The sequence below is a fragment of the Marmota flaviventris genome, chromosome 5, assembly GCF_047511675.1.
Source record: "Marmota flaviventris isolate mMarFla1 chromosome 5, mMarFla1.hap1, whole genome shotgun sequence".
NCBI classification, from domain to species: Eukaryota; Metazoa; Chordata; class Mammalia; order Rodentia; family Sciuridae; genus Marmota; species Marmota flaviventris.
This window is the reverse complement of record NC_092502.1, coordinates 145,009,701-145,024,326: the sequence shown is the minus strand read 5'-3', so window position 1 is coordinate 145,024,326 and position 14,626 is coordinate 145,009,701. Positions and strand designations below refer to the sequence as shown.

Genomic DNA, 14,626 nt, shown 5'->3' with positions numbered 1-14,626 from the left:
AAACAAATAATATACAATCAATAAATGGGCCAAGGAACTGAACAGACACTTCTCAGAAGATGATATACAATCAATCAACAAACACATGAAAAAATGTTCAACATCTCTAGCAATTAGAGAAATGCAAATCAAAACTACTATTAAGATTTCACCTCACTCCAGTCAGAATGGAAGCTATTAAGAATACAAACAACAATAAGTGTTGGCGAGGATGTGGGGAAAAGGGCACACTCTTACATTGCTGGTAGGACTGCGAATTGGTGCAAACAATCTGGAAAGAAGTATGGAGATTCCTTGGAAAACTGGGAATGGAACCAACATTTGACCCAACTATCTCACTCCTTGGTTTATACCCAAAGGACTTAAAAACAGCATAGTACAGGCACACAGCCAGATCAATGTTTATTGCAGCACAATTCACAATAACTAAATTGTGGATCCAACCTAGATTCCCTTCAGTAGATGAATGGATAAAGAAAATGTGTTATATATACACAATAGAATATTACTCAGCATTAAAAGAGAATAAAATCATGGCATTTGCAGTTAAATGGATGGAGTTGAAGAATATAATGCTAAGTGAAGTAAAACAATTCCAAAAAACTAAATGTGGAATGTTTTCTCTGATATACAGATGCTGATTCATAATGGAGATGGGGGGGGGCATGGAAGGAACAAACTTTAGATAGGGCAAAGGGGAGGGAGGAGAGGGAAGGAGACACAGGGGTAGAAAGACGATGGAATGAGATGGACATCATTACCCTAAGTTAATGTATGAAAACACGAATGGTATGACTCTACTTTGTATTCAACCAGAGACATGAAAAATTGTGCTCTATTTGTGTAATATGAATTGAATCACATTCTGCTATCATATATAACTAATTAGAATAAATAAAATTTTTAAATTTAAAATAAATAAATAAATAGATATTCATATGCCAATCTTTATTTTATTTTATTTTTTTATTGGTTGTTCAAAACATTACAAAGCTCTTGACATATCATATTTCATACATTTGATTCAAGTGGGTTATGAACTCCCATTTTTACCCCATATACAGATTGCAGAATAACATCAGTTACACATCCACGTTTTTACATATTGCCATACTAGTGACTGTTGTATTCTGCTATCTTTCCTATCCTCTACTATCCCCCCTCCCCTTCCCTTCCATCTTCTATCTCTACCCCATCTACTGTAATTCATTTCTCTCCCTTGATTTTTTTTCCTTTCCCCTCATATCCTCTTATATGTAATTTTGTATAACAATGAGGGTCACCTTCCATTCTCATGCAATTTCCTCATATGCCAATCTTTTGGGGAAAAAATAAAATAATAAAAAAAAGATCACAGGTCTGACTCTAGTTATTTATATTTCTTACCAATACTCTTAATATAAAATAATAATAGGGTGATTCTCAGAAGCCTCTTATTTAAACATTCTGACCTATTTATTATCTCTAGCACCTCAGAAAGACAATTACTGTTATTATTGTTATTTCATTATTATGATGTCAACATTCATTGAGCATTTAAAACCTGCCAGGCCCTGATCTAAGCACTGTAATATATGATCTCATTATTTCTGAAAACCCACTTGCTGAGGAAGGTACTATTATTTTACCAATGCATAACTAGAAGCTGAAGGAGATTAAGTAACTTCTCTGAGGTCAGAGGACTGAGAGTTAGAGCCTGAGTTTTGAATCCAGGAAGTCTACCTTCAGAGTGCAAGCTACATCACCTGCAGAGAATGTATCCTAGAGTAAGAGATCTGTATTAAAATTCCAGTTCTGCCTCTTCCTGGGCAAATTAACTCAAGTAAGTCAGTTCTCATTTCTTCATATGTAAAATGGGTTCTGGAGTCTTACTTGATGAACAGGTAATGTGCATATGTGTACCCATCATCAAAATCTGAATACATATTATATAGTAAAATAAGGGCAGTTTTGAAATCTAATCAACTTGGATTCAAATCTTACCACACTTTGTCTACGGCCATACCACCCTGAACGCGCCCGATCTCGTCAAATCTTACCACACTTACCAAAATGGAGATTTCTGACAAGATATACAAATATTCTGAGCCTCTGTTTCATCATGGGAGACAAAAAATACCTAACAAGCAGTGTGGTTTATCAATCAGAAATAACACATATTAATATAGTACAATGTCAGGGAAATGAAGGACTTTGATATGATAATTGTTCATATTTTATGGTTACTTATTAAGCAAATATGCTTTCAATTCACTGACAGGCAAGGAACAAAGTTCTCTGTGTTGCCGTTTGGCTGTACCTCTCTATACTCCTAACTTTGGCATCACAGAGGGAAGCTGGAGAACCTCATCTTCTGGTTAAGGATTTTTTTAAAAGGAGCTAGCCTTCTGTGGGTCCTGCCTTACATGTGGCTCTGACTGAGGTTGGTGCAGAGAGGATGGGCTGAAAGTATTCTTCCTTCTCATTTTGTCTCCCTGGTGAGCCCACTGAGAAGAGATGGATTGTGAGTCCCATGTGGTAAATGCAATCAGGGTCCTAACTCTCACCCAATAAGGATGACCCTCTTTGTTTGAGGCTCTCAGAAAAAAGCACATCGTCTAAAGGGTAGCACTTCCTTGAATGTCCAAGACAGAGGCTTTAGGCAAATTCCTTTACAGAACATCAGGCTCCCTTCTATCAAATGAGAGCTTTCAAATTGGGTATTTGTAAGGCTTGCTTAAATAAAATACTTTATGAATAGGATCTATCTCCACTAGAGAGATAGGCAGTTAGTAAATATTCAACTAATTTTAATTCTCCTCTTTCTCAGAGAACATTTCAGTGTCAACATCATGTAGAGGTAAATAATATCAGTAATATACCACGGCTAAAGAATGAGGCAAGTCTGCATATATTCTCTTCAGCTTATATCTAAACATTCAAGAACAGAATACAAACAAGTTCTCTCATCACTAACGTTGAAAATAAGTAAATTCCCAATGAATGTACCATACATTTAGGAACATGGACTTTGTACCTTCATCAAGAAAAATAACTGACACATATGGGAAGCAATTTGTTATGTCAAATCCCAGAAGCTTAGCTTGGATCTAACTCTAGATAAAATGTTGCTATTATAGTGGTAGAAAGTAAAAGCAATTATGTTTTTATGTCACATAAAATAAAGCTCCTAAAAATGAATAAATAAAGCTCCTTCTTTTGACAAAAAAAAGAAAAATAATTGAATTTGTATAAATCCATATCATATCTATCACACTGCATTAACTTGCAGAATTTAGCTATAATGTTTGGCATTGAAAAAGATATTATAAAGAACATTATTACTGTAGCAGAAACCTATAAACTGTGTGTGTTTACTTTTAGTACTAGGGATCAAACCCAGGGGCACTTTACCATAGAGCTAAATCCCCAGCCCTTTTTATATTTTTGTCTCAAGACAGGGTTCTTGCTAAGTTTCTGAGGCTGGCCTCAAACTTGTGATCCGCCTGCCTCAGCCTCCTATGTCACTGGGATTACAGGTGGGTACCACTGTGCCTAGCTACAATACTGTGTTCTAAGAGAATACAAGAAATAAGTTGGTTACCCTCAGCACAGGATTTAGCTAAATCTATAGCAGAGGCATAATTTTGTCTTACTAGTAACAATGACAGAAGTAAATCATCACCATCTGGTTGTATGGTTTCAATATTAGGTGTTTCCCAAAAGCTCATGTGTGAGATAATGCAAGAAAACTTAGAGGTGAAACGATTCAGTTATCAAAACCTTAACCTAATCAGTGCATTAATCCTGCGATAACTGTAGTGAGTGGTAACTGTAGGCAGGTAGAGTGTAACTGGAGAAGCTGGGTCATCGGGGTGTACCTGTAGATACATATGTTGTCTGTGGTGAGGAGAGTCTCTCTTGACTTGTTGGTGGCCATGTCCTGATCTGCCTTCCTCCACCACACTCTTGTGTCATGATGTTTTGCCTCACCTCCAGCCCCAAGGTATGGAACTGGTGATCTAGGGACTGAGACCTCAGAAATTATAAGCCCCCAATAAACTTTTCCACCTTAAAATTGTTCTTGTCAGGTCTTTTAGACACAGCAGAGAAGAAGCTGACTTTAAACACTGGTTTAATCAGTGAGAGGCCTTTGCTAGATGTATATTCACACTGATGATCTGGTTGATGCCCAGGAACAGAACTTACCTCTGCAGTTTGGTAAGGAGGCCTTTTGTCTCTTTGCTTTTACTATGCTCACTTCCATATACAAGAATTTGAATCATCAGACACTGTATGTGAAGTGAGAAACATAATAGGTTAAAGAGAATCCTATAGCAAGTACCTTAAATGCAAATTAACTCAGAAAAGGACCAGTGGAACTGGAATATCATAACTTTAAATTTGGAATGCCTATATTACATGTCATTGGTTCCCTACCAATTAGGAAAAGAACTGTCACTGAAGCCTCTTTAGTTACCTTCTATAACACTCATGCTGCATGCATACTCCAGTTTGCTTCACCTTCCTCTACCAAACATGGCTGCTGATAACTAAAGTAACAGCCCCAAACTGATAGCATCCCTGCTTAAAACATGACTACAGTAGTGGATTCCATTAGTATTTTCCACATAGCTATAACTAATGGATAGAAATTAAATAAAATGAGATTTAGGCATATATCCCAAAGCTGCCTTGTTTTCTCATGCTGCATAATTTTACTTTAGGTAGGTTTCCATTTTGAATTTTATTGCTGAACTTTGTTTCTAGCCAACATGGAATGGTAGGGACCAGATTTTCTCTATACCTGAATCAACAAAAAAATGAAAAAAGTAGACAAAAGTGCATTAATTTTTAAAACTTTTTAATTTTTAAGATACCATACATCAGACAATAAAAGACCATGATCCCTAAGAAAAGGATAACAAGTGAGGTTAACCCTATGATTATCCCAGATTATTGTTTTGACTGTTTCTGGGCATTATAAAGGAAAGGGGACCAAAGCTCACCAGACTCTCCAAGAGAGCTGAAAGCCCCAGAAGATGTTTAGCAGACACTTCATGAAAAAGAACCATGGATATTTACGGTGGTTCTCTTCAAGTAAGGTACCTTTTTCCTGTTATTTGTGATTTTTTTTTTTGTTTACATTAAGCTAACCTAAAATGAGACAAAAATTTGTCCAAACTTGATGTTTATCAATGCAATATGTGGATTGCCTGTCACTCAACCCTCTGCTCACTTGAGTGTTAGTTGATCTTTATAGACTTCTTCTCTGACTTTGAGCGAAACTAGGTGTTAGGTAGAGGCATTCCTATCTATCTTACTAAGTCTCTAGCCTTTGTTCTGTCAGCATTTTAATGGTTTGTACACCCTGGAAGGGAAGTAAAGGGAAGAGATATACATACATATATACAAACATCACTCTTCAATTCTGCTGATAAGCCCAGGATAAAATGTAACAAACCAGCCAGAATTCACCTTCGTTGGCTCACCTTCCTTAGCAGCTGAATTGCCTTTCTGAGCTCTCCTTTGGCAAAGCAGATCCTGCCCAAGTTATAAAAAGTTTCAGCCACCTTTTTGCTACAGTCACCATAGCTGATGATCTGGGACTTCAGTGAAGCCTTTAGCAGTTTGTAAGCCTCCTAGGGGATGAATTAAAAAAAAAATCAACCTGGCAGTTCTGAAAGAGCCTGCGGTTTCTATGGCACGAGCTCTGTGAAGGAGGCATTCTATCCTACAATGACTTGGCCCCACCAGGACAGTTAGTTATGATGTGTCACCTAAACAATTTGTTTCTCCTGAGTTAAAGTTCCAAGCTTATAACTAAAAGTAGTTAATTCACATGTACAATATTATTTAATTTTCATGACTATCCAATGTGACAGAAACTATTGTTATACTCATTTTACAGATGAAGGAATGAGGATTTATAAAAGCTAAGGATCTTGCCAAAGATCACATAACCTATAGCTGACCATCTCAGGATTCAAACACCACACAGTCTGAATTCTGAATTCCATAGCCCTCATTCTTTCTTTTAAAAAATTTCAGACTTTTTTGTTAGCTGAAAAGTAATAGGATGGATACTCATAAAATGTTCACCTAGATTCACAAATGATTACCATTTCTCCACATTTGCTTTAGTGTGCTCTTTTTCTCCCAAGTGCGTGCGTGCACACACACACACAAGGGTGAATATATATATACCCATAAGTTGTAGTCATCAAGATACTTTCCCCATAAATACTTAAGCAATGTCTTCTTAGAACATTTTCCTCTTTAACTACAATAACATTATCAATCAATAAATTTTAATTGGTACAATACCATTAGCTTCATATATATTCCAGTGCAAATTTTCTAATTGTCCCAATAAAATCTACTAAGAATATTATATTGCATTTAGTTTTCATAATTCCATAGTCTTTTGCAATTTTTATATTTCATAATATTAATATATCTTAAAAAGTTCAGACCAGCTGTCTTTCAGTCTAGTACTCACTCTCCCACTGGAGAAGGCTGTGACATTTTTAAAAAACTTATTTGTTCTTTTGGCATTAAAAGAAAATAAAATTATGGCATTTGCAGGTAAATGGATGGAGCTGGAGAATATCATGCTAAGCAAAGTACGCCAATCCGCAAAACCCAAAGGCCAAATGTTCTCTCTGATAAGTGGATGCTGATCCATAATTGGGGGCAGGGGCATGGGAAAATGGAGAAACTTTGATTGGGCAAAGGGGAGGGAGGGGAAGGGAGGGGCCATGGGGGTAGGGAATATAGTGGAATGAGATGGACATCATTGCCTTAGGTACGCATATGAATGCACATATGATGCAATGCCACATTGTATAACCAGAGAAATGAAAAGTTGTGCTGCAATTGTGTACAATGAATCAAAATGCATTCTGCTGTCATATATACCTAATTAGAATAAATAAATTTTAAAATATATAAAAAATAAATAAAAATATAAAAAATTATTTGTTCTTTCAAGATGTACACAATATACATTTTGACATATTGTACAGAAATAGAATAATTTGTTCCATTTAGGATCCCATTGTTGTGGTTGTATATGGAATTACATTGGTCATGTATTCATATGTAAGGATAGAAAAGATACCTTAAATTCATTTTACTGGCTTTCTTATTCCCATCCCACCTCCCTTCTCTTCATTCCCCTTTGTCTAGTCCAATGAACTTCTAATCTTCCCTCCCTTGTTGTGAATTAGCATCCATATATCAGAGAGAATATTCTGCCTTTGTTTTGGGGGGACTGGCTTATTTCACATAACATGATATTCTCCAGTTCCATCCATTTACCAGCAAATGCCATATTTTCATTGTTCTTTATGACTGAGTAATATTCTATTGTGTATATATAGCACATTTGCTTTATGCATTCATCTGTGGTAAGATACCTTGGTTGGTTCCATAGCTTGGCTATTGTGAACTGAGCTGCTATAAACATTGAAGTAGCTGTATCTCTGTAGTGTACTGATTTTAAGTCCTTCATGTTTATGCCAAGGAGTGGAATAACTGGGCCAAATGGTGGTTCCATTCCAAGTTTTCTAAAGAATCTCCATACTGCTTTCCAAAGTGGTTGCACCAATTTGCAGCCCCACCAGCAATGTAAAAGTGAACCTTTTTCCCACAACCTTACCAACATTTATTGTTGCTTGTATTCTTGATAATTGCCATTCTCAATAGGGTAAGATGGAATCTCAGTGTAGTTTTGATTTGCATTTCTCTAATTGCTAGAGAATGTTGAAAAATTTTTCATATATATATTTTTTTGCCCATTTGTATTTCTTCTTCTGTGAAGTGCCTATTCAGTTCCTTAGCCTGCTTATTTACTGGAGTATTTGTTTTTTTGCTTGTTTGTTTGTTTTTGTTTTGGTGTTAAGTTTTTTGAGTTATTTATATAACCTGGAGATTAATACACTATCTGAGGTGCTGGTAGTAAAGATTTTCTCCCATTCTGTAGGCAATCTGTTCATATTCTTGATTGTTTCCTTTGCTGTGAAGAAGCTTTTTAGTTTGATACCATCCCATTTTCTGATTCATGATTTTATTTCTTGTATTTTAGAAGTCTTTTTGAGGAATTCTGGCCTATATTTTTTTCTACTAGGCATAGGGTCTCTGGTCTAATGCCTGTGTTCTTGATCCATTTTGAGTTGATTTTTTTGCAGGGTGAGAGAAGGGTTTAACTTTCATTCTACTACATATGGATTTCCAGTTTTCCTAGCACCATTTGTTGAAGAGGTTACCTTTTCTCCAACGTATGTTTATGGCACCTTTGTCTAGGATGAGATAACTGTATTTAGTGGGGTTGTCTCTGTGACTTCTATTCTGTTTCATTGGTCTTAATGACTGTTTCTGTGCCAATACCAGGCCATTTTGGTTTCTATAGCTCTGTAGTACAATTTAAGGTCAAGTATCGTGATGCCTCCTGCTTCACATTTCTCGATAAGGATTGCTTTAGCTACTCTGGGCCTCTTACTTTTCCAAATGAATTTCATGACTGATTTTTCTATTTATATGAAGAACATCATTGGAATATTAATAAGAATTGCATTAAATCTGTATAGTGCTTTTGGCAGTAAGGCCATTTTGAAATTATTAATTCTGCCTATCCAAGATTTGAGATCTTTCCATCTTCTAAGGTTTTCTTCAATTTCTTTCTTTAGTGTTCTGTAGTTTTCATTGTAGAGGAGTTTCACGTCTTTTTTTAGATTGATTCCCAATTTTTTTTTTGAGGCTATTGTGAAGGGGAAGTTTTCCTGATTTTTAGCTGATTTATCATTGGTGTATAGGAACACAACTGACATATGAGTGTTAATTTTATATACTGCTACTTTTTGCTGATTTTATTTATGAGTTCTAGAAGATTCCTAGTGAAGTTTTTGGGTCTTCTAAATATACAATTATGTCATCAGCAAATAGGGATAATTTGCACTCTTCTTTTCCTATTCATATCCCTTTCTTTCTTTTGTCTAATAGCTAGTATCGTCCTGATACCCAAACCAGACAAAGGCAAATCAAAGAAGAAAACTTCAGATCTATGCCCCTGATGAACATAGATGCACAAATTCTTAATAAAATCCTGGCAAACAGCATAAAAAAACATATTAAAAAGATAGTGTACCATGATCAAGTGAGGTTCATCTCAGGGATGCAAGGCTGATTCAACATATGGAAATCAATAAATTTAATTCATCTCATCAATATACTTAAAGACAAGAATCACAAGATTATCTCAATAGATGCCAAAAAAGCATTTGATAAAATTCAACATTCATTATGTTCAAAACACTAGAAAAACTATGGATAGTAGGAACATGCCTCAACATTATAATAGCTATATATGTTAAATCCAAGGCCAACATCATTGCAGTGGAGAAAAATTGAAAACATTCCCTCTAAAAACAGTAACACGACAGGGATGACCTCTTTCTCCATTCCTATTCAACATACTCCTTCAAATGCTAGCCAAAGCAATTAGTGCTCACTCTTTACTACTTACAATATAGCAAAAAAAATCAGTATATATTGAAAAATATTTATCATATTGCTTTATGTATTTGCCTTCCAATGTGTTTTCTTTAGAGAGGATAATGAGGTTTAGTTATCATTGTACCTTCAAGATAACTGAATCCCATATAATTGAAATAATTGAACTACCTATTATTTCTATTTTGACATGTATAAATAGAACATTTCTTCAGAACTAAGTTGAAAGTGTAACCATTATCTTTTATATGCCATATTAAACAACTGATTTTAAAAAGCTTCAATTGCTGCTTTCCAGGATATTCTGTCAATAATCTAAGAATCGTGGGGCTGGGTTTGTAGCTCAGTGGTAGAACACTTGCCTAGCATGTGTGAGGCACTGGATTTGATCCTTAGCACCTCATAAAAATACATAAAATAAAGATATTGTGCCCATCTACAACTAAAAAATATATATTAAAAAAATCTAGGAATCTCAGAGCTCTATAATATCTTTGCATTTTTAAAGTAGGAAAACATGCATTATAATCTCATTATTTTTTAAGTATACAAGTATTTCACCTTCTTGGTTAAGTTTATTAAATTCTAAGTATTTCATTCTTTTGGATGCTATGGTAAATGAGATAGTTTTCTTACTTCCTTTTCAGATTGTTCATTATTAGTGTACAAAGATACAACTGATTTCTATATGTTTGTCTCAGGCAATTTTATTGAACTTATCAGTTTTGGTTTTTTTTTTTACACATTATCTTTATTTTTATTTATTTATTTTTATATTGTGCTAAGGATCAAACTCAGGGCCTCACGTGTGCAAGGCAAGTGCTTTACCACTGAGCTAAAACCCCAGCCCTGAACTTATCAGTTCTATCATGTGTGTGTGTGTGGGGGGGTATAATCTTTAAGGTTTTTTTATATAACACATATAATTCTGTAAACAAAATTTCTATTTTTTCCTTTTCAATTTGAATGCTTTTTGTTTCTTTTTTCTTGCCTAATGATTTGGCTAGTACTTTTAGTACAACATTGAAAAGAAGTGAAGAAAGATGGTATCCTTATTTTGTTCCAAATTTTAGAGAAAAAGTTTTTAAATTTTTACTACTGAATATGATATTAACTGTAGGCTTTTCATATATGATCTTTATTGAGGATAATTTCCATTTATTCATAGGTTGTTGGCTGATTTTTTAATTATTTTATTTATTATTGAATTTTGTCAAGTTTATTTCTATATTTTTGTGATGATCATATAATTTTTATTCTTTAAGTTGGTATATTACACTGACTGATTTCTGCATGTTAATGTTTATTTATTTATTTTTAAAGAGAGAGAGAGGAGAGAGAGAGAGAGAGAGAGAGAGAGAGAGAGAGAATTTTTTTAATATTTGCTTTTCAGTTTTTGGTGGACACAACATCTTTGTTTGTATGTGGTGCTGAGGATCGAACCCGGGCCACATGCATGCCAGGCGAGCGCGCTACCACTTGAGCCACATCCCCAGCCCACATGTTAATATTTATAATATCATCTGTTTTGCATGTAAGTGGCCAAAGAAAAAAAACTATACGTTCTCTTTTGTTGTTTTGCTTTGTTGTAGTAGTAAGGATTGAACTTAGGGCATTATGAAAGTGAGGCAAGCGCACTACTACCAAGATATACCCTTGGTCCTTTTTACTTTATTTTGAGACAGGGTCTCTCTCTAAGTTGCTTGAACTGGCCTTGAATCCATGATCCTTCTGTCTCAGCTTCCCAAGTCACTGGGATTACAGGCATGTGCCACTATGCCCAGTCAGGAAAACTCAATGTTTTTTAAAAGCCCAGAAAACATATAGTAAGTACCTCTTCTTTCTTTTATCTTTGCCTTTGTCATTTGATGATCTGCTGGAAGATGGTGGTTCTAGCCAAATGGACACTTTTTTTTTAAATCAGTGACAAATTAAAATTTTATTTACCAAGTAAAAATTATATTCCAGAGGAATACAACTCCCAAACTATCTGACATTCTGTTTTGTTCCTTGAGAATAGGTTAGAGACTCATATCAGGCTTGGAGGTGAGAAAATAGCTACTTTTAAAAATAAAAAATGTGGAAAAATGGAGAAGATGGCAGCTGCGCACGGGGGTTGCTGAAGTGCTGAGCGTGGTGCTCAGAACAGCGGCTTTAATCGAGATTTCGCGCAACTTGTAAGAGCTCCTTTCACCGTTAATCTATAGCGGACCACTTTGCCAAGCAGCCAGAAGAACAAAGAGATCGAAAAAGAGACGCTTGGCTCCCGGATGCTTTGCCGCTCAGAGCCGCAGGCGCTTTGCTCCCATCTGCTTCCTCTTTCGCTTCGCTCCGGGCAGAGAAGCTGAATGTGTAATCAGCAGTGGATTGTAAGTACCCGAGGCAAAGAAAGCTCAGTGCGCCCCACCTTCCTTTTTTTTTTTTTTTTTTTAATATTTTTTATACAGGGAGAGTTTGTGGATTGGGATTGTTGGCTGGGCTGCGGTTTCTGTGCCGAAAATCCACTCCGCGGGAGCCGCCATTTGCTCTCTGCTTGCTGTCTTGATGGCTCTGTCTACATTGTCCAGCAGCCGCATCTAGAGGTTGGAGCTGGGCTGCGTGCCGAGCCCTGTCCTCCGAAGGCTGGACCGCGGCCTTGAGCGCCTGGGTCGCCTGTTCACCGCTGCACCTTCGGGCAGAGCCTGCTCTGGGGTCGTTCTGCATCCCCCTGTGAGGCGACCCGTGCTCCAGAGGAGGGGGTCTGAGAGCCGCGGCGGCAGCCGCTTGGGCCCCGGGGGCCGGGCACCGGGCGGCGGTGCAGCTAAGGTCTCCGACGAGCGCGGCGCCCCTGAGCGTGGCCCCGGGGAAGAGGCGACGGCTGCAGGGTTTAATTTCTAGAAATCTGGACTGGAAACAGAAGCAGCAGTTTGTATAATCCCAAGAACTTGCTTATGCCAGGAAGCTGTAAGGGTAACATGAATATCATTGAGGAGATCTAACATGGCAGCGGGCGGGGAGAGATCAAGTCTCTGACCTCTTCAACTGCGCGGGCATAGGGAGCTGTAAATTGTATAAATGCTGTTTGCTCAGGATCAATAGGCAATGCTGAGCTGACGTGGATCTGGGGCGTACAGTCTGGGCCCCTTAGAACACACACACCGAGCCCGGATCGGCTGCATTCAAGCTCCAGTTCGCCTGCTTCTCGTGACTCAGCACTAACCATCCCGCTGAAATAACTGGTCGGCCCTTATGAACTTTCAGAGGTAAAAACCAACCGAGCCTTCATAGGCAGTAGCCACAGGATTGAATCGGGGATTGGGAGAGACAGTCAGGACCCACCCGTTGCATTGGTCACCCGGCAAAGGGAATGAACGGTCACCATTTGCATGGGATACCACCTTGGCAGAGAACTGACGTCACGGGCGGAGGATATAACTGCATTGAAACCAGGGCGACAGGGCTCCCAGGAGCAGCAGACCTGGCATGTGGCCAGTATTGAGGTGAGCGTCACAGGTGAGCGCGGCCTGGCTTGAGGAAACACAAGAGAAGGCCCTAGGCACTCAGGATTGGAGACCCGCCCAGTCTGTGAGGAAGAGCTGCTGCACAGTGAATGGTTCCCACCTATTGAGAGGAGAAGCTTGGCCCAGTGGGCACAGCTCCACCTACTGGAAGAGAAATTAATCGAACTCTAGGACTGCATTTATTATTATTATCATTTTTTTTCTTTTTCTTTTTTTTTTCTTTAATTTTCAATTTTTTTTGTTGTTCTTTAACTTTTTTTAATGTTTTTAATTTTTTTATTTTATTATTTTTAATTTTAATTTTCATTATTTTTATTATCATTATTATTTTTGTAAAAATTTTTTTTTCTTTTCTTTCTTTCTTTATTTTCTAACTTTTTTGTGTGTGTCTTGTTTTTATTTTTTTGTCTTTTCATTTCTTTTCAATTTTCTTATTCCCCCTTCCTTGAATTCTACCTGCCTACTCTCATTCTCTTTAGTGACTTCTTCCCTTCCCTTCTAATATCTTTCCTCCCAAGCATCAAATAAATTTATAAGAGTAAACAGTAACTCAGCAGTTAAGCAGAACAAGAAGCAACATGAGCAGCATAAAAAAGCAAGGAAGAAAAGGAGTACAAACAATGAAGGACAGCCTAAATATTCAGGAGGACCTAGAGTCAGCAGAAAAATGGTCATATAAAGAACTCAAGGAATACCTTAGATAGATGGAATGGAACCTTAAAGAGGATATGAGACAGCAAATCCAAACAGTGAAAGAACACTTTGAAAATGAATTACATAAACAGATAAAAGAAGAAGTTAAGCATCTTTATCAGGAGATAGAGATTATTAAAAAAATCAAACAATAATTCTAGAAATGAAGGAAACGATAAACCAAATTAAAAACTCAATTGAGAGTATCACTAACAGAGTGGAGCAAGTAGAAGCCAGAACGTCAGATAATGAAGACAAAATATATCATCTTGAAAAGAGCCTAGCCAACTCAGAAAGGCTGGTTAAAAATCACGAGAGAAACATCCAAGAGATATGGGATAACATAAAAAAAACAAACCTACGAGTCATTGGGATAGAAGAAGGTACAGAGATTCAAACCAAGGGAATGAGTAGCCTGCTGAATGAAATAATTACAGAAAACTTTCCAGAAATAAAAAAGGAAACGGATATACAAATTGTAGACGCATACAGGACACCGAGCACACAAAATCACAGTAGACCAACGGCAAGACACATTGTTATGAAGATATCCAATATACAGAACAAAGAGAAAATATTAAAAGCTACAAGAGAAAGGAGGCAGATTACATTCAGGGGTAAACCAATAAGGTTAACAACGGATTTTTCATCACAGACACTGAAAGCGAGAAGATCCTGGAACAACGTATTTCAAACACTGAAAGACAATGGATGCCAACCAAGAATTCTGTATCCAGCAAAATTAAGCTTCAGGTACGACAACGAAATAAAAATCTTTCATGATAAACAAAAGCTAAAAGAATTTGCAGCCAGAAAACCAGCATTGCCAAGCATCTTGAGCAAAACACTACACGAGGAAGAAATGAAAAACAATAACCAAAACCATCAGTGGGAAGTGCCTCTATAAAAACAGAGGGCAGGGGGAAAGCTAACCATGGAGA

At 37.0% G+C, this 14,626-nt stretch overlaps 1 protein-coding gene across 1 annotated transcript in view; it reads right to left on the bottom strand.

Annotated features, from left to right (window-relative positions):
• Positions 1-4,184: 4,184 nt before the first annotated feature.
• Positions 4,185-14,626, bottom strand: part of Ttc23l (tetratricopeptide repeat domain 23 like) — a 48,490-nt gene continuing 38,048 nt past the window's right edge. Inside the window, exons 10-11 of the mRNA XM_027936195.2 lie at positions 5,472-5,621; positions 4,185-4,271 (exon numbers count right to left, since the gene is read on the bottom strand). Coding sequence (XP_027791996.2) covers positions 4,185-4,271; positions 5,472-5,621 — 237 coding nt within the window. The remainder of the gene's footprint in view (positions 4,272-5,471; positions 5,622-14,626) is intronic.